This window comes from Fundulus heteroclitus, chromosome 12 (genome assembly GCF_011125445.2).
Source record: "Fundulus heteroclitus isolate FHET01 chromosome 12, MU-UCD_Fhet_4.1, whole genome shotgun sequence".
NCBI classification, from domain to species: Eukaryota; Metazoa; Chordata; class Actinopteri; order Cyprinodontiformes; family Fundulidae; genus Fundulus; species Fundulus heteroclitus.
In genome coordinates this window covers 14102647-14130379 of record NC_046372.1, presented here as the reverse complement: position 1 = coordinate 14130379, position 27733 = coordinate 14102647, and the positions used below count along the sequence as shown (strand labels likewise).

Below are 27733 nucleotides of genomic sequence, written 5' to 3'. Positions count from 1 at the left end.
GCTTTGCTTTTTTATAATTCGCAGGACCAAAAGTGGGAAGACAAGGCTTATATAAAAGCCGTGTGAAGAGCTAATGTCTCAGATGTTATTGGTCACTGTAGGGGCTGTCGCTTATGTGAGCCTTCTTCACGCTGCAAGACCTCACTCTGACAAAAACACACTTCCTGTTATGGTTTGTGAGTTTTCTCCTTAATAGTGCATACAATATTTTAATGGTGAAGCATTGATGGTTCATGAAGGCATATCTGGGTCTTGGGTACAGGGTGGAGGAGGCTGACAGAACCAGCGGTAGCCTTCCCATGACGTTTGGCCTGGATACACCTGCATAAATTGGTCATTGGAGAACTTGAAGCAGGACTGGCCATGCTGGCTTCATCCCAGGGCTACAATTGTATCACAACAACATCAAGGGAAGAATAAAGCATTTACTGCAATGCTCTTGGTTGCACAGTTGATGGGAGAAGCGCCCACACCTCAATGTTGCACATACAGGCTGGCTGCTGCGAGATCGGAGGAAAGCAGTTTTTAAGGCAGCAGTTCAAATGCAAAGTGTATATGTCATTGGCAAGCGCTGGAATCTAGTTTAGCAATAAGGAGGGAGGAGGACATGCAGATCCTATAATGATCCATAAAAATCATATATTTTATATTTTGAGCACATTATGCTCTTTCTTGCCAAGCGAGACACATGCACAGAGCACCAGATTTGATTAAGGCTGTAAATATTAATCAGATGAGTTATTGATTTTGTCTCCAAACAACCACAAAGTCAACATAATCAGCGAAAAAATATATATTTTAATATATTATTTTTTACCAGAATACCACAATTTTTAATGCGTCCCCCACTGAACCAAGGTGCATGTGGACTCCTGTTAAATAAGTTAATGCAATGGCAGAAAGATGAGGAGAGAAGCAGAGAAAGGCCGCATGAATTGATGTTCAGTACAAAACAAACTGTCATGGAAGGTATTGTTTCATACATTGAAAAAAAGTTGTGCATTAAAAGGCAAAAACTGCAAATGTAACAAATGACAACATGGGTAAAATGACCAGCAGCTGCACGGACAGCAGCGGCAGCATTTAGCATGCAAAATAGGTACAGTCTGCTCCTTTTTGTGGAGATGCAAGTCACTAGCCTCGTGAGACCATCCTGATCTCGCGAGGTTTCAAGGTTTCACTCGCAGATCATATGCGGAGCAAATCTATCTGGCGGAGTCAGGTAAGCAAGTCACAGGGGCATATCAAAAATTGATTAAATGACCTAGAATTTAAACTCTGCGTGATCTATTACCAATTATCAGAGAAATATCTTTTTTTCCTAAATTAAAATAAATGTGTTGGACCTTTCGGTGACTGCAATGAAATGTGATAATTTTGTTTGGAAATAATTTGGTTTTATTTATTATTACTCATACAATTAACAGTTGACTATGTAAAGCAATTTGCTAGTATTTTTTGTTACACATTTTATAATATTTTGTATTGTATTTTTTATTTAGTATTTTTGGATAGACGGATTTTATGGTTATTTTAATACGGCAGGTAACTTGTGTGCCAAACTAGATTTGTTAAGAGATTATTAAACAAGGTATTAATCAAGATAATCTTAATGTTCAAAGTCTCAAGTGGAAAAAATACACAGTTTTTCCAGTCAATGAGTAGTTTTAAAGGGGATAGATCATGCCAAATCCACTTTTTAGTCCATAAATATATTTTGTTGTGTACTTAAAGTTTTTAGGAGTGAAGAAAATGTTAATGTAGTCTGTTTAGGTGCTGCATAAATATCTTTATATATTGTTTGAGTCATATTTTTCTAGATGCTCAGTTTACTCTGTTTTCTATTACGTTCTTGGAACAATTTTATCACAGTGGAAGTGCCAAACAAAGTGATGGGCTGCCTCTGAAAGGGTCTAATAGGTAAGCACTCTTAAGCAAATGCAGAAATGCAAGAGCGTTGGCCATGATAAGTGCTGTCCAAATAGTGAAGTCAGTAAAGAAGAAGGTAGGTAAAGGAGTCTGGAGGCTTCTTATCCTTTCCTTTAGCATAGGGAGCTCGCAATTTCTCTTGCTAAGGAGCAAAGCACACTTCATGGAAATTAACAAAAATGTCAGGAGTAAAGAGAGCTTGTACTTTATAGTTCTTTTTCAGAAGGCTGTGGGCCCGGATTTGACTAAAATGCTCCATCGCGTAATGACGTCAGAGTTAAAGGCTGTCCAAAATCAGCACTGCTGTGTTGATTTCGGATGGGGGATTTCTGCAACCTAGAGGGGGGCGGGGTGTGAGGTGCCTCCTTCAGATTTAAAGAGACGGCACCAAAATTAGTTGCTCTCAGTTGCTCCTTACAACAATGGTATAAAGGGGGAGTGTGGGGGTAAATTAATGAGGAATAGACCACAACTGAATGATTTCAAAGTGAAAAGGAAGAACTTCAAAGTATGATATGTCCCCTTTAAATGATCAGGATGTCAATATGGACTAGCAAATCGTGCTGCTAAACTGATACAAATACTGATAGCAGTTTTGCTTTCTACAATAACACTGAAAGTTATTCTAGTGGTGGAGAAAACTCCCATAAAGGTCAGAATATTAAGTGTGCAGGTTAATGATTGCCTCAGAAAATGTGGGTTTTCCAAATCTATCGCAATCATGTGACTTCCGACCAGTTGTGGGGGTCCAGGAAGCAATAGGACAGTTAATCTGATGTAAGAAGAGAAAAAGATCGCTTCTCCATTTAGCAGTTGAGATTGAGATCTTGGGAAAAGTTGAAAAAATCTGTGAAGGAACTGCTGACAAAACAGATTTTCTTTTTTAAAAATGCAGGAATTCAGCTTGATTCAGTGCCTCCCAGGAGACACATTTATGACCTCTTCTCAAGGTTCTTGCAGCTGCTTTTTGAAACAAAATTAAAGAAAAACAAGTCCAGGAACCGATGAAACCTCACAAACTAGGACCCATTTACAAAGGAAATTGACAAATTTTAGACTGAAACTATGTTAGATGCTTCCAAAAAAGGTCCGAATTAACTACTTAAGATGGTAAAACAAATGTTAAGGGATTATTTTACCAAATAAATTGACACACTGTAAGATCGTCACATTAGTGCTCGTATAATCAGAGTTTGAAAAAAAATAGCAACTGGACAATATGGAAACTTTGATGGCAATAATCTCTTGAGTTTGTCTCCCAGGTTTGTGTCTTAAATTTCAAAGCTGTTTATTTTCAAATTGTGAATTTTAAATTCCAGGTGTTTCAGTTAAAAGCAAAAAGAACTGTCAGGTAGTTTTGCCCTTTTTGTGGCTTCTGTCATGTGAATGACCAAGTTAACAATTTATCTTTGGAGAAAAAGACATGCAAAAAAAAAGAAGAAGAAGAAAACATCGTATCACCCACACAGTTTGGTTAAGAATGAGCCCTGGAAAAAACCAATAACATTCACAAAAGAGCTTTTCATCAATGTGACAAAACAGAAATGGAAACTGGGACATGTCTATAGTATAAAGCAAAATCTTTCACTTAAGATTCATATGTGGATTTGGTGTCATGATCATCCGAACACGAAGGGGAGTGTAAATGTTTACATCCCAAGCAAGTGTGTGCATTTAACTGTGCAGAAAAAAAAAAAACTGTGATTTGCCACAACCAAAGCACACAACCACTCTGCAATTATCATCACATTCATAACATGCACCGCCCAAATTATTGCAGTTGGCACAACTACAAATACCATCATTAAGTTGTCTTTGAAACTGTAAAAAGCCTCAAGAGGAGAATCTGTGCACACACATAGACAAACTTCATGAATGATGAGGGATGAAGCTTTCATCTGCTCCATTTTTATGAAATAATGTTAACACTCCCAACATTTTCACCCTTTCAAAGTCAAGTGCATTTTAGTCGGAGTACGTGAGCGTCATTCCTGAGTTGGAGCAATCCATCTCTGGCCTTGAAATCCAGCTGTCGGCTTTTTGCAATCAAGGTGTTCTGTGTTAGCTTAGCAGGTCTGAGTGTATTAAATATCAATACTTTTTGAATGCACACTGGTGCATACCTTTTTGACTGACAAACTCTGTCAATCTGGGCCCCTTATTGCACAAAAGTGGTAGATTAGAAGTAGTTGTACACAACACACAAGTGTCACCTATCTGTAATATTAGGGGAGGCCTTGAATAAGTTTGCAGCAGACACAGATTGGTTTCATGTGAAACAATTAGAGCACCTGAAGCGGCTTGTGTGTTTTAAACATATTTGGGCTCATGGAGTTTTTTTACATACATTTTAAAAAGAAACATTTGAATAGAATAAATAGCCTAATAGACAATAAAAACTTGAAAAGTCCTCTAACAACTTTCTGTGAAGTATGAATTTCAACTACGCCCACATTTACTCCCAATTAAAATGTTTTAACAACTATATAGCCTTATCACATCATGTGCACAAGAACATCCTTACTCAGTATTTTTAAGGAAGTTTGCCCCGGCGTAAACTTCACACATTTAATTTGCCGTGCTCCTGTTAAAGTGCAAGGAGGCATCACGATAAGATCAAAGGAGGAGTCTCATGCCTTCGGAAAGATGATTACAGGAGCTTATAAGTCTGGTAAGGGATTTAGAGATGTGTCAAATGATTCAAAATCAGGCAAAATAGTCTACAAGTGAAAGGCTTAAAAACAACTGCCAACAAGTCCATGTCTGGCCAATAAAACACGAGAGCCGACCAAAAAAACTAAAATGTCATCTTGGAACTTACAGCAGGGACTAGAGATGCACCGATCCTATAACTGAATCGGATATTATCTAATTAGCTGGATCGGATATCAGATGATTGATGCCGATCCAGCTATTTATTTATTGTTTTATTAATATCATACACAGCAATCCAGCTACAGTGATCTAGTCACTTCTATTCTATGTTTGCAACTGCGGTTACGCAGAGCACACACAGCACTTAGCAATGCGTAAACATAGAGCAACATGAAGCAAGTGTGGAAGCGAGCGAAGTCTGCTAATTAGGAAACATTTCCAACTTAATCCGGCAACAAGTCCAACTGCAACATACAGCATCTGCAATTCTTAAGTTGTGAGGGGTGGTGATAAAGTTGGTAAATTCAACACCAAAAACTTAAATAAGCACCTCCAATACCACCATGCTAAAGATCATGCAGAACTTTCTTTAACAATGTTTATTTCAAGTCTGATAAGGTCACTCACATGGCAGAGTACACGGTTTATTCATTCAACAGTAGTATTGGATCGTTTCAGTTATCAGCTGATACACTTAGCCCAGGTATCGTATCGGATTGAATCAGGAAAAAAAACTGGATCGGTGCATCTGTAGCAGGGACATGCCACTGTTGACATGAAAGCGCCTTCCTGCAATCGAAAGCAGTCTTAACAAGTCTAACTGTCATGGGGGTGTGAGAAGGGGAAACCTTTCACCTTCTAAGAGAGACAAGAAGTGTAGGCGAAAAATTGTCAAAAAGAATCTAGACAACGATCAGAGCCCTCATTTATAAAGCTTGCGTACACACAAAATGGGGCCTGAAACCTGCGTACGTCAATTTCCATTAGGATCAATTAAAAAAAAAAAAAACTTGACAGGAAAGTGTGCGGTCCTCACAGCAACTCTGACCCAGGCGTACGCTCAACTTGGAGACAGGGGAAATTGGCGATGCAGATGGGAAAGTGGTGAATTGAAGCCAAACTACATCATGATTCCTCTCAGGTGCTCTGACTTTAATCATAGATCAACTTTATCATAAGCATTTTAAACCCCAGTGTTATTCCTGCTTGCGCTGGTGCTACATAACTACACATAAGCACCCTTCAAATAAATAAAAAGATGCCCATAAGCCATCTTAAATGAAAGTCTTTACAACATTTCATCAGGGTTTTCTACCATCACATTCTTCTCTCCGATGATCTCCAGAGTGACGAGTACCACAGATTAACGCATAATTGTGACAAGGTGTGAGGCAATTACTTTAATTGCTGCAAACAGTAAAATACACTCGTAACGTAATGCTGTGTGCAGTGGATGCTTTGGCAATGCTGGAGGACCTTGCAAATGGGAGAATTAGGAGGGAACGCAGCTTGCGCAATCAAAGATTTTTAGGTGTGAAAGGGATGTAGAGGGCAGGACATGAGATGGAACCAGGTACGCAAACGTTCAAGTGCAGCTGTGATCTATAAGGAAAAATGGCGTGTTGGTGTGTATGCACATGGTTTTATAAATCTGAAATTATTTTGGCATATGCCATTTTATTTTTCTTGCAGTTTTAGTACGGATTCTACGCAATTTTTTATAAATGACACCCCTGAACTTCTTGAATAATGTAGTGTGGACATATGAGTCTAACAGGGCAAATCACAGGACATGTTTACTATATACCACATAGAGCATTCCAGTAAAACAACCTCACATCACCTGTGAAGCACACAGCGCTGGAAGTGTAAAGTTTGGAGGTTCGTTCCTGCAGTAGCACCGGGCCAGCTGTACATCATAAAATCCATCCTCATTTCTACTGTGTACCTGTGTAAACACAAGGTTTCACTTTTCCTCACTTGAGGAAATGGTGAAACCATTTGTAAACCTGTAAATTTGCAGATGATGATCTGAACAGTGCACAGTTGGATTTTTTTACAGCTTGGAATGTTGTTTTATGACCGAACCCGGCCTAAAACCTATACTCGATTTTATACCTAACCTGTATTGTTGTGTCTCTTGGTCTTCATGATGCTGTTAGTTCTCTAACTGGATTAATACTAAGATAAAATTACACACAAGAGGACTCTATTTACTAGTTAGGTGACCTCCGAAGGCAATTGGTTGCACTTGATTTCATTTAGGAGTAAAAGTAAAAGAGACAGACATCTAAATAAATTGACTTGGGTTGGGTTATTTCTGTGGGATATTTGTTTGCTCTTGCAGCCCTGTTGAGTGTACAGCGTTTGCAGAAGAGTGATAAAGAAGCAGGACATCTCAGCAGGTTGAGCTTACTTTGAAGTTAGCTGAGATTTATTTTAAAGTGGTTGCATTGTGCATGAAATGTGACCCCCAGCTCAGACACAGGCAACAGAAACGATCAAACTACAGATAAAAGTTATCTCATTCTTGATACACTTGATACCAAACAACTAGACATGTTCTGAGATGCAGACCATGTTATAATTCAATGGCTCCTTGGGGCCCATTGGATGCCAAGAACAGAGGCTTAAATTTGCATGTGCCTCGGTCCGGCTTTGTCAGGCACCATGACCATGATCTAACATCATTGTCTGCCAACCTGTCGTTTATTTTCTACTGAAAATCAATTAACATGGCATCTAACTGGTGACTTAAAAAGAGTAACTCCCTTCTTAAAATGGAAAAAAAGATTTTCTGCACAGCTATCTGGATTTAAAAAAAAAAGCTTTTATTACTGGCCCATTAATCAGGTAAATTAAGAGCAAATAAACTATTAGAAATTAATTTCCAGAGTCTAAAGAAGCAGCCGAAGCTACATCTCTAACCTTGTTTCATGTTCATAACCTTTGAAGAGGTTAACTTTGGTATCAGCGTTACCAGACTTCCCCTGAGGCAACGACAGCAAACCCCCAACGCACACTTAAATAAATCCCTCAGCCAGAAGCACAAGGAAAGCTACAGCAGGCGCACGAACACAACTCACCGAACACGCAGACACACATCAAGAAGCAAAGGCTACCCCAACATACCCACCCTCCCACCCCACCCCCGCAGCCTTTTTTGTATTCATCAGATGTTTTTACTGAACCCGAGGCTTGGCTTTTAAAGATTATACAGCACTTACTTCCTCCAGATCAGGTGGGATATTTTTTATTTTTTTCAACAGGAAACCGCCTGATCCACCGTCCCAAAGGGAGTGCTACCAGTACAACTCAAATCCAAACATAAACACAGACAAAAGACAAGACTCGAACAGAAACGCATACTAATAGGCACCTGAGGATGAACATCACATTATTTATTTGTAACACAAACAGCGTAGGGCTCCATCTGGACTGTATTTCCTCTTGTGATTAACTGGGATGGAGAATATAGTGCCAATACCTGCAGAAGGTGAAGCTATGCGGGAACCGCGCACAGAAATGCATTTGCAAACTGCTGTTGCAAGAAAAGAAAAAAGATGCTATTTATACAGTGATTCAAAAATGATTTGTAAATCTGTATTCAGAAAAAGAATTAATGATAATTTTTTTAAATGTTCTCTTGATAGCTCAGTTGTGTTTTTCATGACTTATTCAGTCTGTAATCTAGTGGGTATACTTTATATGTGTCAGTTAGTCAGCGTGGCTAACATCTCTTGCTCCATTCCTGATCTGAGGGGTCAAATAATGATTCTAAGCATCAATTGAGTAGAATCTCGTGTTAAAACTTAACGGCAACTGATTTTGACCAAACTGTTTGCTGGCTAGAATATATAACATTTGCTGGCATATTAGCCCCACAGTAAAACAGTGTTGTGATGATCTGGGGCTGCTTTCAGTATTTGGACGACCTCCCATAATTGATTGAACTATAAATTCTGCTCTATGGAATATAATGCCTTTATCTGTGGCTGTCACTGATTTATAGATTAAACACACACATATTTCATAGGAACTTTCAAAATGTATACATATAGTCTTTTTCAGTTCATCATAATCTGTGTTTTTAATAAACTCACATCTTAATATACAGTACTGTGTATTTACTCTATGTTTCCCCTATCAGCCAGAGTTATTATTCCTGATAGTTTCCTTTAAGGTGTCAGTCTTTCTTATGATCTATTTAAGATCATACTTTTAAGTAATGATTTTATCATTTGGTGCTGCTATTAATAAACCTGTTTTGCCTTAATCATCATTTATCATTAGAAAAAAAAATACCAAAGATCAAACACTTCTTAAATTTCCTGTTAAAAATAACCAAAACAACCAAAACTAATATCACAATCTGTAGTTTGCTACCTGCTGGTGCTTTTCCTATCAACAAGCTAAATAAAAAAAAAAATTAAAATAAAATACATGAATAAAAGGAAAATTAGCAGCATTTCTTCAAAATGTACTGCCGCAAGAACAGAAACCTAACATACATAATTACTTACAGTTTGAGGTTTCCTGATGTATTACCCAACTGAAACATTATAGTACTGACTATACAGTATAAAGTTTGACGTTAAGTGTATTTTCAGTCTGACTGGTCATCCGTATGCTACAAGTATATTTGGAGATAAGTGTAGGCTACTTATTAAAGTGTTTAGAACAGCTTTATATCAAATAATATTTGATACAGCATTTACATTCATTCATTCATCCATCCATTAAATCCCAATGCTGTCTCAAAATAAGATAAGATAAGATAAGATAAGATAAGATAAGATAAGATAAGATAAGATAAGATAAGATAAGATAAGATAGTCTTTATTGATCTCACATTGGAGAAATTCACTTGTCACATCGGCTCAATAGTCAGGAGTAGGAAAGGGTGCATCAGTTATATACAGTGTATCTTCCTATATACAGTGGATCAAAAATAAAAAAAATAAAAAATAAGAGTAAAAAATACAAAAGGAATCGGAGTAGGCAGATGATGTCATGTGTACAACAACAAAATGACAACAAGCTCAAAAATGATATTCATCTGCATTCATTCACGTATGGTCTAAACCCGCTTATCTATGCAGAGTCATGGGGAAGGCCAGGCCAGGATTCAAACCCAGGACCCAACTGCAAGGCATCAGGTCAAACAACTCCCTCACCATGCAGCCCAGAATCCTGAAAATGCACGATTAAAAGATGTACACACGTTGAAATAGATGTACAGTGAGATACTTTTGCCATTATGTTTTTGTGCTTCCTCAACAAACATGAATAATGTGTGCTACAGGACTGTTAACCTGAAAAATGGGATTCAGCCCTAATGTCCCATAGTGTAGTTAAGTAGATTTTTTGATTTTTTTTTTAAAAAAAGGATTACCTTTAGACTAATGTTTGTGTTTGGGAGATTGTCTGTTGCAAACTTTAGTTAGATTTTTTTTAATCACATATATTAATAATGCAATAAATAGCAAAAAATGTGGGGATATAAGCAAAAGTTTATCATATATGTCATCGATAGAGCAGCTCAAAGAAGAATAAAATGTGTGAGCAGAGAGGACCAGAAATTCAAGTTCATTCTTCATACACCGGTGGACAAAATACACTTATAATTAATTTTGATTAGGAGTTTTTAAAAAAAAGACATTAAACACTGAATCATCACTGGTTGAGGACTCTCTATCAAAGAGTCTTCTGGTGCCTGGTGGAGGGGGACTAAGAGGAAAATTGATTTCTTGAGTACCAATAATGCAGAACTGCACCGGCACGCTCCCATTCAGAGAAAACCTAAAACACTGACATTTTCATTTTATATTTAATCTTTATACAGGCAAGATGTGCTGAGCACACATGCCCTTTTTCAGTTTGACTCCTCTTCACATTTCTGCACACCGGGGAACTCCCCCGTACATATTAGCCTCTGTGATTCTCCAGTGAGGTTGTTAGCTAGGGTTTAAGTGCCTTGCTCAAGGGAACATTGGTGTTAAGTGTTGGCCGTGTTCAATATTTATACAGCTGGAAAAAGGAGCAAGCGATGCCGCTTAAGCTGAATGTAAAGCCTAATGGATGTTGAAGGAGGCACTGAACCAGTTGTTGGTGGCTACTTAAAAGAAGGCTAATTCTAGCTCCAAAGCTACTGTTACTATCTTCTAAATATTAATAAGCATCATTTAAAGATCAGATGCAATGACATGATGAAAATGGCACTTTGTGGGTTTTTTTTTTTTTTTTCGTTTTTTGGGGGGGTTTCTCTTGGCCTTCCAGGACATTCAGTAGTAATCTATGGAGCAATAAAGTGTATTTTCCTATACTAGCAAAATTAAAGGAAATATTTGTTATATTCAACTTAATTAAATTTTATATATATATTATATTTATATTTATTAATATACCAATTCATGAAACATGTCATCTCAGGGCACTTTCCAAAGTCAAATTCAATCAGATTATACAGATTGGGTCAGATTATACAGATTGGTCAAAAAGGAATTTCCTATCTAAGGGAACCCAGTTCATTGGATCAATTTTTGACAAGCAGCATTCACTCCTCCTGAAGAAGCGTAGAGCCACAGTGGACAGTCGTCTGCATCGTCCATGGCTTTGCAGCAATCCCTCATATTGAGCAAGCATGAAGCGACATGAAATGGAACAGTCTTTTAAGGCCTTTCTGGGGAATATTTCCCCAACACAACATTTCCTGATTGTTCGTGCTCTCTAGTTACGCAGAGGCTGAATGCTCAAAATAATAAAATAAAGGCACTTTGTATAATCAGCTACTCTTCCTGGTAAATGGCTTGTACTTGTGTAGCACATTAACTAGTCCGACGACCCCAAAGCGCTTCACTCTACAATCAGTTATTCACCCATTCACTCCCTGATGGGGGTGAGCTATGTTAGTAGCCACAGCTGCCCGGGGGGCACACTGACAGAAGCAAGGCTGCCATACATCGGCGCCATCAGGCCCTCTGACCACTGCCAGCAGGCAAATTCGGGCAAAGTGTCTTGCCCAAGGACTCAACGACTGAGACGGTCAGAGCGGGGGATCGAACCCGCAATCCGCCAATTGCAGGACCACGCTAAAGCGCTTTGTTGTAGATCTCTCCTCATGTATTATTACACATGTACTATATGAATCCAACGCGTTTTAATACTTAATGCGTACTAAAAAAAAAACACACAACAAGTAGTGGCCGTGTACTTTATCTCCCTCTAAAAATCAAGATATGTCTAAAGAAGGCAAGCAAGCCGATAGTTAGCTACAGACCACTATTGCTTTCTTAAAAAATATGCAGTATGCCCTTCCTGATGCAACCACAGTTCAAACCCGGGTCCCCCACGTCTAAGATTATTACATTAGGTAAGAAGTTTGTTGCTGATACAAAATGAGTGGGGAATCTCTCTAAAGATAAATGTAAAATATGTAAAATATTTCTTAATCAGCAACAACAACCAGAAACATACACTCTCATACCTAAGGGCAATTTGGGTTAACCAACTGTCCTAACAGTTATGTTTCTAGTGGGAGGAAGCTGTATGTGAACAAATCTCTGCTTATATTTATATTCCCCTTCATTGTTCTTGTTATAACAATATGCATAAATTACCCATGCAAACTTTGTAGACCACATACTTAATCACAAGATTTAATAATACTGAATACATGGGTCAATAATGACATCTATTTAAACTTATTTTCACCCATTTAGTACTAATATAGCATTTAAACAAACCTATAGTAGTATAAATTGACTCAGAGTAAAGTTGTAAAGATACAGATCTCCACCAATAACCCAGCCTCCTGATCTTAAAATGTTGCTGTGAAAGGGGAAACGAACTGCAAAAAGGGAAAATGGTGATTGCTTTTCCACCGTGCAACACAACCCATTACAGCTGACATTTTACACCAGGTAAAAACCGCTGTGACAGTAGGCCGGAGTGCATGGGTGTCAGGCAGTCCGGCCACACGCTTCTCTGCACTCCAAGGACAAATAAAAAAAAAAAAGAGAGGAAAAAAATCCAAGCTTCTTTTTTACCTCTTTTTTAACAATTAGGACTCAGCTTTGGCCTGGACCTGTCACTGGCTCAGCACAGACTGCATGATCAGAAACGACTGAACAGAGACTCTTAAAGGTTAGGACACAAAGCGCATCGATTTTTGGTCACATCAAACTGCAACAACCTCTGACATTAGATCATGAGCACTGAATTTATCTTCAATCCATTTTGTGAGGCGCTGGAGAATTATTCCACAGGTTTAAAGTATAATATTAAACATTAGGCGCAAGGATTTGTGTATTAAACTTCAGCTGCTGAATCATAAAAATATATATCTATTTTTTATATCTTAAAGCCGCAGTTGACTAGATTTCTGTTGATTTACCTTCAGCAAACAACACTTTTGTGGAATCATTTCTTGGATTACAGAATTCTCTTTGTTTATAACAGGCTGGCAAGTCATCAATACTCACTTGTTGGTAGAAATACAGTCAACAGGGACGATAATGTCAATAAACAAAGAACACATGCTGAAATAGTCCCACTTTACCTCCTAACAACGGTGAAATTAGATCAGGCTGGAGCCCAGGAGTCAGACTGGGTCAGATACAAGATCAAATGTCCATCTCCCCTGTGAAGCTTTGTAAGCACCACATCAGCACCACTTTTCACCACCAGCTAATACACCTAATGGACCTCACTATATAAAGTCTAAATTCCCTTGTGTTGCTGTGTGTAAGTGTGTGTGTGTGTGTGTGTGTGTGTGTGAGTGAGTGTGTGAAAGAAGCGGCAAGGACAGTGAGAAGAGACAAGGAGGAAATATAAAAGGCATTAAGCAGACTGTCTCTCAGGTCTTGCTTCAACATAATTCCTTAATGTCAAGATTTGTTCTGCTGTTATTCTAACATCGAAGTTTGCTGATTTTGACAAACACTTTAGACACTTAAGATGGAGGAACCAGTAAAGAAATGGTTATAGTGATGTAGTAAATACTTGTAGTCTAATCTTAAATGGTAGTGTGGTTAAATCTTCTCATTACTATGAAGTAAAGCTCCTCCTACTTTTTTTGGGTTACAACAAAAGAGTTTTGGGGAGAAGGAAAAATGGTCCATAAAGCACAATTTATTGCTTAATGGACCGTCACTTCAGCTGCAAGCCTCTGCAACGTCACTTTCGATGATGACAGAAATTATTTAACCAGTATTAGTGAATAAATGTAAAACAACCCATCTATGGTGTTTTAGGGATATTGACCTTCGGCCTCTATTCTCTTTTGTACAAATGTCAGATTTTAGAACATGTGGTCTAGTAAAGCAACTTACACTGCTTTGAAAAAGCATTCCTTCCTCTTCAGGTTTTTTGGAAGATTAAAACCACAAATTTTATTGTATTTAAATAGGACTATGTGTAGTAGACCAACACTAACTAGTACATAGTCATGGAGGAGTGAAAACAAGGAATCCATAAGGAAGTTAACAGCATGTCAGTTTTGACCGGCGGAGGCTTGATGCTTAATGTAAACACTTGACAATAATATAAAGTTTGAGATGGATTTACTGTTGAATACTCATGTGTAAACCAACACCCCTTTCACTGAAAGTGACCAGCTGCCTTTTATACCCAGTCTATCCGGAGAAGTTCATAGAAACGAACCAAGAAAGGGGGAATTAAGAAATATACAAAAATTACACAAATCAAACACCGACAACAATAAATAGTACACAACAAATGTTAAAGAAATACAAAGCCATACAACTAAACAAATCTAGGGTCAATCAAAAGAATAAATCTGATTAAGCATAACTCCTCTAAGCACTACCCTCGAGAGCTCCATGTTTTGCTCCAAGAGCTTTTAAGCAGCTCCTGGAGCACGCCTCTCCCTTTTGTTGCTCCATCCTGCTGAGGAAACAGACCAGGAAGAGGTGAGCACTCGTTCCCCTTAACAGCTGTACAAGTTAAACCAATAGAAAAGTAAAGAAGACACTAATTGATGTTCTTAATTGCAGGCTCTTTAAACAGGAATGATGGCCAGTCCCTTCGCTTCTAGAGAACGTCTCCCCAAATGTCTGAACATATCTACAGTAAAGAACTCAAATAACCAACCGGTTGGTCTGTAACTCAATCATACATCACACAATACCAGTAATCCAATTTCATTAGGTAATGGAACCCCTGATCTCCATTACGTCCCATTTAAAATTTGCCACAAGCCAAGAAGCGTGCACAGTAAACATGTTGAAGACGGTGCTCTGGTCAGTTGAGAAATAAATTACAAATATTTTTGCCTATCTCCAAATCGTTTTGTGTGAAGGACAAACTAAGAATATATCACATATCACTCTGATCACACAATTCCCACTGCAAACATGGTGGTGGCAGTACGATGTAGTGAGACTGCTTTTGTTCAGCAAGGACTGGGAAGCTGTTCACAGTAGTTGAAGGTGGATGGAGCTAAATAAAGGGCAGTCCAGGAAGAAAACCAGTAAAAGGCTGCACAAGACTTGAAGGTGGGGCAGCAGGACAACAACACCTACCTTACTGCCTGAACTAAAATAGAAGCTGTAATTGCAAAAAAAAAAAAAAAAAAAGTTGGTTCTTCAGGGAGCTGAATACATATAAAAATAAAATGGGTTTAAATCTCCACCATACAATTATCCCAATAAAACTTCAAGAATATTTATTAGGTTTTGAGATTGTAACATGATAAAATGTGAAAATGTTCAAGGGGTATTATTACCTTTGTAAGACACTGCATATAAGTATACAATCCTACTATTTTTATACATTCCATCCTGAAAGTAGTCAATATATTATGTATTCAGAAAAAAAGAGGTTAAAAATTTGATCTCTATGGGAGCTGTAGGCCAAACTGACCAAGCACTGCCCTTCGCACCGAAGAACAGTGTTGCATCTTGTATCTTCTCCATTTACCTTTGTATGCTTTAGAAGTTTTTTTTTCATGATTTGAAATCTATTTAAGTGGATACAAAAGCAGTATAAATCCATAAAGGACAAATACTTTTTCACTATATTTTTAGATCCGTCTATTAAAAACTAGTGTTATCACTGTTGAGCAAAATATATTATTATGTTCTTCATGACCCTAATCAGGGGCTTTATAGTTGGGGGAGGAGGGAAGCATAATAAGGGAATTGCCTAGGGCACCATTCAAACAAAACCTGACAGTGGACCCTATCATAGTTATAGATATAGAGTCTTTAGAAGAATTTGAATGTAGTCTGTCAAGGAGGTGCGTTGATATATTTATATTCTTTCAGGGTCATATTTAGCAAGACCTTCAGTGGAGGGGACCTGGGACCTGGAGGGAGGTGGGGTCTGATGCGTCTCGTTTATATTTAAAGAGACAGCACCAAAACGACTTGCTCTCAGAAACACCTGAGAGCGGGTGTAAAAAAAAAAGGGAATGTGGAGGTATACTAACAAGGAATTCAGACCAAAGCATTATACACTAGTTCCACATTATATAGACCACAACTGAATGATTACGATATGAAAAGGAAGAACTAAAAAGCATATGTTCCCTTTAAAATGTCTGTCCAAATGTGTCTGTAAACAGGTTGTAAAACCTGTTATTTAAATTACTTTACTTTTTTTACACTTCTAACAGTCCGGTCTGCTTTCAGTTTTGGATTTTTTTTTTTTTTTTTAAAACATTTACAAGCCAGAACATGACAATAGCCCTCACATTGCCTACTGGAGTGAAATAACCTGTCTCACCTAACTGAAATCTCTGGCACTCTTCCCTATTTAAAGTCTTCTTACTTCCACCTTTCAGCACTTCGTCCTTATTCCATCTCCTTTTTCTCCCCTTGCATCCTGCGCTTTTCTTTATTTCTCTTTCAGCCTCGCTAATTTGCAATTGATTAGCTGTCCTCTCCCAGTCCTGCGCGCCCCGCTCCTCCCTCCCTCCCTCCCTCCCTCCCTCCCTCCCTCCCTCCTCGCCTCTCCTCCCCAACCCCTACCCGTCCTGTCCTCTCCACCATCTACGAGTCAATTTCTCTTTAACGAGCCTCGGTACATTTCTCTCCCCTGGGCACTGGAGCCCTTCTGTGTAAATAAAACAGGGAGCAGAGCAAAAAAATCAATGGGCCTATTACCCTTAGAAAATGCTAAACAAGCAATATTAGCGACTCTCCTGGAAGTGGTGGGTGATTGCCTTAATACCCGCCCGCCAAAGAAACACCTCCGTCTCTTCTATCCATTCATCTACACAATGATCCACATGCTTTCTAACGCACACTCACACGGTAGTACTGAGGCATGCTGAAGCAAGAGTCTAAATAATTTGCTTCCAGACCTCTCTCTCTCTCTCACACACACACACACACACAACCGCATGATGCATGAACCCACAGACTGCTGGCAGAAATTAGGGATTCGCTCTCCTGACAGAAATCATGCGGCACCACACAGAGCTGCAGGCCACGTTTTACCGCTTCTCATTTTGTCTGTCTTGTCCATGCAAACACAACAACACACAGCAGCAGGCAGCCGGGATTTATAGCAGACACCCCATATTTCATCCGACGACTATGATTAGTGTGCCAGCGAAAAAAGCTGCACGTGTTTGTGTGTGCGTGCGCGTGTGCGCGCGTCGAAGCAGGAGTAAACACAAAAAGCTGAACGCATACGCACCCAGCATGTGCACAGATTCACAAATAGTGAATGCAAAACTGAATCAACATCTAAAGTGTGCCTACAGACAAACACATTCACGAAAACATCCACACTGTGTAAACATGTGTGGTAAGTATGGGCTGTTAAACACTCAAACAAACACACACAGACGCACACACACACTCACTCACAAAGCAAAGTAAACTGGCTGTATAGTTACAGAAGGACACACATACACAGCAAGACAAAGGCCAAGCATTTATCATGTCTTCTCAAACCGACACACACATTATTTGTGCAGAGATGAATGTGTGCGGCTGGTTAGCTGTGGTCCATTTATCGTGGCAGCTGATGTGTGGTTAACACAGACATTTATGCTAATGACCCTCCGTGTTAAAGTGGAGAAAAAAAAAACGCAGCAGTAATGCAAAGGCTCGTTAAAGGCCAAATCCTTATTGGCTGCAGTCATTTTTCAGCCCATTATCTTGTTCAATTAAACTGATGAAAATTCTTATTCGCTTGTGAAATGGCTTTCAGCCTCACCAAGGGACCAAACAGGATAAAATGAAATAGACCAGGTGTTGCATCGAATTCTTTCTAGAATATTTTTTGCTGATTTTTGTCATTCTTCCTTTCTTTCATTACCCAATAAGAATGCCCTTATAGTAGGAGCTGTTGGGGTTTCTTTATGTCCAAAAATAAAATCCAAAATGATGCTGGCTAAAACCCAATTCCAATAACATTTAGTGCATAGTTTTGGTGTGTGTGTGTTTATTTCTCACTTTTTATGCACAACAGTGGAAAAAAAACACACTGGTTTTGTAAGTGTCTTCTTTTAGACAAAGATAGGAAAAGTGCAATACATCAGCAGCTCAGAGTATAAGACAATGCAATCTTGTCATCAATAGCTCCACCAAATCTAACTTCAAACAAAGCTTCATAAATTATGCCACAATGATGGGGAGTCAAAGTCCTTTTATTTATTTATTTATTTTATTTCTTCGCTGTTAAGCTCAGCTTCTTACCCTCAGCAATGATGAGTTTATGGTGTCAGCAGTACATATTATACCAGCAGATTGTGCAATGATTCAATTCAGTTCTAGTCATTTCATTGAACTTAAACCGACTCAGGGTCAATTCTCCCATTCACCAATTCACACATTAAAACTTGGCCCCTCCTTCTTCCGTTTTCTTCCCGCTTTCCTTTGCAGCTAATTCTGTCCAGGGCTTACACAGAAAACCTCCACAAAGTCCTCAAATCTCATATATAAATCTACTATTTACAGACACCTTTTTAATTATGCAATAATATTATAAAATATATTATTCGCCACAAACATGTTTTTTGTAGACCAGAATGCGAATGTACAAATCAGACTATAAACAATGAGCTACCCCAGCATCTAGATTGAATCAGTTTTGTTTGCCGGATACTGAGCTTCCTATAAAAAAGCTTTGAATAACTCTCCAGGGGTGACCTTCTCACACATCCAGTCTTTGTGGAAAAATTTACTGCATTTCTATTGTAGGTTATCTCTAATGCGTGACTAAAACAAACATTTTCTTATACTCTGTTTAGGTTCTGAACCTCATTTGAGCCAAATGATTCTTATGAGATATAAGAGACCATAAACCCTGATTCAACCAAAATAACTCGGAGTTACTTCCTGCGTTGTGTTCTGATTTTCTGATGTCCTGCATGTCCACATTGATGTGGCCTTTCAGAAGAAACAGGTTTATCCAGCTGGCTCTCCAGTGGCGTGCAAAATGGCTCTACCTTAAAGATAACGTTAGTTGAAATCTGTTTTGTTTTCAATTTCCAACGTCGAAAATCAGATTTATTTCTTTGTCTTTACTTCTCCTTACTGGAATAGCCTCAGGTTTCCCACACAATTTTAAATTTCCATACTATTCTAGACTGGCAAAGCTAGAATAAAGCGTAAAAGGCCATCAGTGTAATCTGTTTGGACTTACTTTTGGCAAATTAGATATTGAATTGAATTCGAAGGGAATCTGTCTGAAAATCCAAATCCGTTTCTATTCAGACCAGAAAAATAGTGAAATAAACTTTTCCAGACCTTCTGGCACGTGGATCCTGTTTTCTGTACAATTACAGCCATCAAAAGATACGACGTAAGTGGACAGCAGGGTGAAAAAGACGTGTTAATGTTAAAAATTAAAATAAAGCAACAATAGGTAAGGGAGTAAAATAAAAGATATTATGTTGCTAAACTCACAATAACAGAGTGCATTTAGGATTAATTGTTTTCACCTTCTTCCATAAAGCGAACATCTCTTCTGTTTTTGTCAAGTCTGTGGATCTAATTGTTGGTATCTACACATGTACAACAAATACTTGCATATTCATCTGACACAAACTAAAAGGCTGTTTGATTTACAGCGCTGTTTTTTTTTCATGCATTTCAATCAAAAGAAAAGGCATCTTACCTGCTTGTGCATCTCGATGTTCAGCCCGTATGACATTTCATAATACTGGGAGGAAAAAACACAGATGGAAGTAAGATTTGTGTCTTTCTTATTTCGAATATGCTCTAGTCATAATACAAGCAGCAGTCAGACTCACCATTACATAGTGTCGCTGCATCTCAGTTTTCTCGCCGGCAAGTTTCTCACATTCCAGTTTCAGACTATTAGAAAGGATTAATAGAAAAAAGGTTACATTAGTATCTGAATTAAACTCTCCATCCATTTACCTGACCCATGGCTTTAAAGGAAAGCCCGCCTTGGACTATTAACCTGAGATGCTGCCTGCAAAAAAAAAAAGCTGCAAATCTGAATCTAAGATCAATCTTAAAAGAGGGGAGACAAAAACGCAACAAACAGAGTTGTGTGGCTCACCACAGCTTCCTGCTGAAGATGCAGGCCCTTACTCAGCAGGTGCAGAGGAGTAATTACTGAATCAATGGACGCACGCACAAACCTCATCATATATTCTTACAGTGTGGGAGGAAGTCAAAACTGCATCATCAACAAAAAAAGTAACCATATAATGAGGATCCATTTTACACAAAAGGTTAACTCTTTGGAAATGTTTCGGCTTATGGGAAATCTTTTTTTTATAACCACAAAAGGCTTTTGAGTGTCAGCTAATGAGATAATCATCAGGTGAGTGATACGGTTAAAACCCTGCAGCAGATGAACATCAGCTTCTCCGAATCAAACTTTCAGGAGTTGAACTTTAGTATAAAACCAAAATCATGAATTGATCCGGCAGGGTTTCTATGCGCTTTTCATCGCAAAACTTCAGAAGTTTCCACATTTAAATTAGACAGAAAGGTAATCTGTATTGTCGCAGAGGGATAATTAAAACTAAAAATACAAGGATGGATGGATGGATGGATGGATGGATGGATGGATGGATGGATGGATGGATGGATGGATGGATGGATGGATGGATGGATGGATGGATGGATGGATGGATGGATGGATGGATGGATGGATGGATGGATGGATGGATGGATGGATTTTATGCAAAGACATTAGAAATAAAGTATGAAAAACAAATATTTTTTCCATTCTATTTTAACGCTTATCCACACTTGACTCAAATTCTAGCCTGTTCCAGACCTATGAAGACTGGTTGGGAACCCTGATCCAAAACAGAAATAACAACGATCACAACCATCAGAACAAAGACTTGTAGTTTTCTGACTTCCAATCTTATCCACCCAAAGTCACTTTCTATTTTCCACCAAACCAACAGCAACCCCCTATGTTGAAACCGTTTGATGTGGGTGGCTGCAACATTAAGCATGCAGCTCATTATCTCCGGTTCAGCTCGTTCAAGCCCCGGGATTGACCAGAAAACTGGACCCCTAGTTCATCTCCCCAAGAGACTGGGTAACAATTACAAGGTGGCCAGAAGTGGGCGATTATTATGCATTGGTGTCGTGCTTTATGGTCCTGCCTTGCGGCAACGTATTTCACACTTCATCATGTCGGGTAAAGCAGTATTTCACACCACTTGCACTTGCAGGGAGAGACGTGCAGACGAAAGTCAATGGGCTTTACCTGTGGTTAGTCACTGGTAATAGACAGGGCTGAGAAAAACGGGGCTCATACAGTACAGAGCCGATGAATGAGCTCTGTGTAGACTGTTATAGAGGAGAACAGTTACATATTTTAAATATTAAGATGTTTAAAAAAAAAAAAGCCAAACAGGGGCTGTTTCAATTATCAATCATAACCTGAACCATAACCCTCTTTCTGTCTGGGATTTCATGTCATTGCATCATCTATTCCTCAGACATTTTGGTCATATTGCATGAGTCATGCATGACTTCATGGCCAAGGCATTCTCAAACTTTTTTAACCATGTAACCTACCTAGCATGCACTAGTCAGGCCTAATAATATGACCAATGAAGTGAATAACATAGATCATCTCTTCATTATGGCACCTGTTACTAGGTGGGATACATTAGGCATCAGGTGAAACTTTTTATCCGCAAAGTTTGATTGTTAAATATCATGAAAACTGTTTCTGTTATGTTTATATTGTGATGACATTGGTTGCAACTAGACTCTCATCTTCTTGACTCTTTCTATTTTATCATGACTCATTTGAGCTTTGGCAACTTGGTTTACAGTCAGGTTTAAGCAGTGAGACTACATCCAACTGGAAAACTATAGCACTATTATGTAGAGCGTGAATGTATGGGGCTTAAAACATTAGATCTTGGCAAATATTGCGTCCAATTTGTCTATTGTGATTGTGATATGGCACAATTGCAATTACAACTGAAAACTGGTAGGGGGGACGGCGGCACAAGAAGCAAAGGAGTGTGTATGGCTCAGTCGTTGTGTCCTTGGGCATGACACTTTACCTGCCTGGCATTGCTCAGAGGGCCCGGGGCGCCTATGTACAGCAGCCTTGTCTCTGTCAGTCTACCCCAGTGCAGCTGTGGCTACAATCTAGCTTTGGGGTCCTCGACACCTGCTTTTTCATTTAAATAGCTTGTATGCAGGTCATTTAAATCAAAATGGACAAACTACATTTGAGCAAGTTTGTAAAGTGACGAGGCTGTGATTAGGCCTGTCGCGATAAGCAATAAATCAAATGATCTGACAATAAATTTTAATTGCATGATTAATTCAAATAAGCTTCATAATTTGCGTACGCATGCCGACTTTTTCCCCCCTTGTGTTTACCTCTCCTCTCTCTGAGACTGGATAACGGAAGGTTTCAGTACGGTGCGTCTGTGTCTACTCATCCCTCCCTTCTCGTTTAATCTTGTTTCAGGTAGGCACATGCTCAAAGTTTAGCATTGAGAGCCTTGTGAGGGAGAGCTAGAGAAATGCTAGTTTGAAAAGAAAATGGAATTGGAGCCGAACACGACTGCTGCAGCATTTTTTTTAGATTTACACCAAATGACAGGGGGCCAACCGCTTAATCTATCTGTGCCGGGATGTCGAGAGGACATCCTTGCATTATTATGTTGAATAAGTTGAAAAAGGTCTCCAAATGACAATATTATGGTTTATCATGAAAATCTTTGGAAAAATGTATCGTTCAGCAAAATGTGTCATCGTGACAAGCCTAGTTGTGATGGCTACATGCCTCAGCCAGATCCAGGTTTGCCTTTATAAAGTTTTTTCAGAGGTGGCCAGAAGGGGGCCACTGATAATGTGATAAGTAAAAATAGAATTTCAGTTTCATTATATTGTCATATTACATAAAGGGTAAGGGACAGGTGTTTTAAAATGGGTTGGAATAAATGGCAAAAGTTGCAACTCATGAAAAACATTATTTGCTGTCTTAAATTCAGATGCATAAAAAATATAACGTCTAGAAAGTGACCTAATGTGTTGGGATGGTCGACCCCATCCCTATAGTGACACCACTGGTCACTGTAACTCCAAAACTACCGCTCTTATGGAGTGTGCGTGCTTTGCGGTGGGGAAGCAAAGAACAGTGTTGAAATTGGCAGCATAGTGAGGGGTCTGTGTGGTCCAATTCAACAGATGAACTACTGTTGCTCAAATTGCAGCTAATGCTGATAATGATAGAAGAGTGTCAGAATGAACAGTAGATCAGTGTGTGTGTGTGTGTGGGGGGGGGGGGGGTACTGCATGGACCAGTCATGCTGGTCATAATGTTATGCCTAATCTTTGCCACAATCTTATGAGGTTAGTCGTATGTATAAAAGTGCACACAACAGGTATCTGTGACTCAAGGCAGCTGAAATGTGTTATTTTACTTAACAGTGACACAAAGAAATCCGCAAATTGATTATTTTCTCCTTCTTTTTTGTCCGTCAATCCAGAGCAGCAACGAAAAGGGCAAACGCTTCATGCTGCTGCTAGACTGTTTTCTGCCTGTGTTATTTCCAGACTCACCTGTGATACTGGGCTTGCAAGAACTGAAATTCCTCTTTGATCCGGTCACAGGATTCGGTGACGGTGAACTTGAACGGCTGCCCCGGCTGGTGTGGCACCTCAACCCGAAATCAAAGAGCGTGTGACGAAGAGGAGGGGGGAGAGAGCAAGAACTGAGCCACCAAAGTTCAGTGTCATGACACAACGGGCAGGATTGGAGCTTTTTTTTCTTTTTTTTTTCTTTTTTACAATGGACCTCTGTAATCGCACTCAGTCTCCTCACACTCTAACCCGTGGACACACACTCACACACAGACACAAACAGCTGCAGCAATGTGCACAATGAGCTCAATTGTTCGTGCGGCCACGCAGTGGCACGGAAACTGGATCTAAACTGATTACGCATCAGGCGCGCAGCAGTTAATCTGCGCTGTTTTTGTCACATTCTGACGTTTTCTGCTTCTGTTCTCTACTTACCGGATGCCGCGCCGGCGGGTACATCTTGCTCAGATCTCGGATCATTAAAAATGCCTCGTAAAGTTCATCCGCAAGAAGAAAAGATAAATAAAGGAAAAGAAAGAAATGCGCGAGGCGCTTTTTCCCCCGTGCGTAAAAGGTCAGTCAGTAGCCGCTGAGCTGGCTAAGAGCAGGTTCTGTAAAAAGTAGAAACATCCTTTGACAACAAAAAAAATGATGTAGAAGACGAATCTTCCTTCTTGTCTGTCCACAAAACTCAATGGTATCCCTTTAAACTAACGCCAATCTTTAATTTTCATAATTTCCCCTACGAAGCATCAACTTTTGGCGCATCGTGGCACAGCTCATCCACCGCTGAGGATCTCAGGTTCTTCCCCGTTGTCGCGCGTTAATCTGTATATCTCCTCCAGCCTCCTTTTACGCTTCACATCCGAGCGAGAGACCACCGAACCAACTGTGCCAGCCTGCCCCTGACTGTCTGTGACGCCAAATTTAGCAGCAAGCAGTCGTGCGGGCGCAATTACATATTCACAACATTTACAGGAGCCCCCACACCGTGACGTCGGGACGTGTAGTTTAATTCATATTAGTCGATAATAAGCCCTAAAGATGTCCATGGGCCGTGAAGAACTACAACTTCCCGGCTCCTCCGCAAAGCCCCCCCACCTCCCATAAAGCCAATAGTGTGTGGTCTGAAGGAGGAGCGGTGATTAAACACAGCCAATGGCGAGAAAAACGTGAGCACTGTGCCGCATCCTGCTGTCTGTCATCCGAAAACCGCCCAATCACATCCAGACATGATGCGAGTAATGCAGACCCCCACGTGGGGGGATCGTTCTGGAGAAGCGCGCCGTGGCGGGGACTGATCTGAAAACTATTTTCGGGTGATCAGTTTTTTTTTTTTTATCATAGACAATTTAAACCAGACGTGAACATATGGCCGGGGGATGCCTGATGATGCTTTCTCCCCCTTGTTGTTTAACTGAATTGCCTGTTTAATTGTCCTCTATTCTGTCCCACAGATTGAACCTTCAACCTGGCAATTACATCCTCATTCAGCTCCCACGTCTCAGTCTACTTGATTGGTATAAATCACGTAGAGTGCATTGGGAAAAAAAACGTTCTATTTGCTCAATATAGCTGCTAAAAATTGGCTTTAGGATGCACGGTGAATAATTTGCACTGTTTGGAAAGACACGAAATCAATGTGATTCACACTATCAGAAGTATTCAACTGAAACGTGACGATGTTTGCTTTTAAAGATTGTAGTCTCCCTTTGCCATGCTTACAGTGTAGAAGACACGTGCTAAATAAAGCAATGGATACACATAGTAAACAATATAGAGTAGTTTCCTTAGAAATATATCAGTTCCCAGCAAAGAAAACAAAATTGACAGAAAATATTAAACTGAAACGACATTATGCTAAAATATTTGATCCTCTTGATTTTTCTCACATTTTGTCACATTACAACCGCAAACTTCAATGTATTCTGTTGGGATTTTATGACACAGAATCATACGAAGTAGCCCATACTTGTGAAGTGGGAGAGTTTTTACAAATATTAATAAAATCTGGAAAGTGTGGCATGGATTTACTTTAAGCCAGCTGAGTGCTTAAGCTCAGTCAAATTGGATTCATATGCGATCAGCAATGTTTGAAATCCTGCTATAGATTTGCAGTTGAATTTAGGTCTGTGATTTGACTAGGCCATTCAAACCTACCAATATGTTTTGATCTAAGGTATTCTGTTGTAGCTCCAAATGTATGTTTAGGATCCTGCTGGAAGACAGAACTCAGCCTAAGCACCTGTGCACACGACAAGGATCCATTAAAAACTGGATTGTTTTTCTGTTTCCGTAAACACATCTACATGACTACGTGCTAATTGCCATCTCAGTGCACAAGACGGCAGTAGAAGTGCTAAAAATGGTGCAATTTACTGCCCCACCACTAGTAGGCGGGGCAGTAAATTGTTGTGTTCTTTGAAACTCAACAACATGCGAATGCATGCAAGCGCTCCCTACTTAAAAAGGTGCCACCACTAAGTCATACTGCGTATGTGCCAGGGCTTCCCCAAACAGCAAGATTATGTTTCTCCTGTGTAAACAACGAAGATGTTTGCAAATGTTCTCCGCCCGTTTTCAAATCGTACCATTGTCAGGGAAATTGCATGCCGCTGTGGTGTAGACGAACAGTAGAAAGGCAACAAAACCTTTTGTCATTTTAAGTAAAAAACTTTGTCGTGTGCACTGGGTCTAAGTTTGTTTAAGGTTCTGCTGGTAAAACTTCACCCCAGTTTCATCGCTCTTGCAACCTTTAACAGATTTTCCTCCAGGATTTTTTTGTGTATTTAGTTTCTTCAATCCTCCCATCAACTCTGACCAGCTTTGCTGACCCTGCTGAAGAAAAGCATATTTACAGCATAATGCAGCCACAATATAGGAAAATAGGAAATTAGACAATCTTTAAAACAAGGAAAAAGCATGAAAGATCACCTTGCCCCAGCAAGTGTTCTGATGGAAATAATCTAAGTATACTCTAATTTCTCTCTGATGTTAATTATCACTGTGATAGTTGTGTGAGATGCAACCATACCAGTGTGGCCAAATATTTCTGGTATTGTTTCTGTTTATGAGTAAAACATCGTCATACACAGTGGGCATGCCCTCTGTACTGTGTACCCACCCATTTACCTCCTCCATCAGAAATCTTACAACCACTTGGCCATGGCTGGTTTATGTTGAAATTATGATCTTTTCACTTCCAGGTTATGATTCCAACTGCACTTATGGGACTTTCAGAAGTTCAGAAATGTGGCTGTAATTAATTAACCTGACTAATTTTCACATCTCAGCTGGGAAACTTACTAAAGATAAAAAGTATGTTTTGATTTCTGTGTATATGTGGATTACTTGGGTTTTCACTGATATCATGTGTGAATTGTCAGAAATGTATTTTTTAATCTTCAAAAAAGGTAGTCTATGAATATCTCTTTTTACATTCCAAGCGGTAATTTCGTGTTTTTAATGTTGTTTTATATGATAGATGTACACAAAAAAGTATGTGTTGGTAAAGTAAACAGAGAAAAATACATGTAAAAAAAGAATTTAAAGAATTTTAAAAACTGAAAATTGGCATATGTATCCAGCCCATTTGCTATGAGGACACCAAAAAGCCCCCGTCAAACCAATCGCCTTCAAAAATCACATTATTTGTGACATAAAGTCCACCTGTGTGCAATCTAAGAGTCACATGATCTGCCAGTAAACCTTTTCTGAAAGGCCCCAGAGGCTGCAACACCACTAATGCCGGGTAAACACAGCAGGATAATGGCGTACCGCGCACGTGACGTCACCGCCTCAAGAGCAACGCCCCTTTTGCCGCTTAGGTAGGGCATACAGGTAGAGAACGCCCGTAGCAACCAGTTATTACACGCGCAACAGAACCAGCGATATGACGCCCAAGACGATGTCCCAGGCGCACGGTTTACTGGTCGAACTGTCGAAGAACACACCAACCTTCAGCTCAAACAATGGATTGAGTGTCGAGGGCTTAAAAAGACCGGAAAACGGGCCGAGTTGATCTAACGGTAAGTTTTTTTTTCTTTTTCCTGCGCGGCGGTCATGGCATCGTCGGCCGTTTTTTTTGTTTGTAATCACCGTCCAGGGATCGGTATATGTTT

General features: G+C 39.4%; 1 protein-coding gene across 5 annotated transcripts in view; it reads right to left on the bottom strand.

Moving 5' to 3' along the window:
* The window catches only part of LOC105928411 (transducin-like enhancer protein 4), a 59516-nt gene extending 34811 nt beyond the window's left edge, over nt 1-24705 (bottom strand). For 4 of the 5 annotated variants that reach the window (XM_036144022.1, XM_036144023.1, XM_021318094.2 and 1 more), the window contains exons 1-4: nt 24048-24705; nt 23592-23689; nt 19817-19880; nt 19681-19725 (exon numbers count right to left, since the gene is read on the bottom strand). In XM_036144022.1, the coding sequence (XP_035999915.1) occupies nt 19681-19725; nt 19817-19880; nt 23592-23689; nt 24048-24092 (252 nt within the window). In that variant the 5' untranslated portion in view covers nt 24093-24705. The remainder of the gene's footprint in view (nt 1-19680; nt 19726-19816; nt 19881-23591; nt 23690-24047) is intronic. The other variant, XM_036144024.1, reaches the window with a different exon arrangement.
* Nucleotides 24706-27733: the final 3028 nt, after the last annotated feature.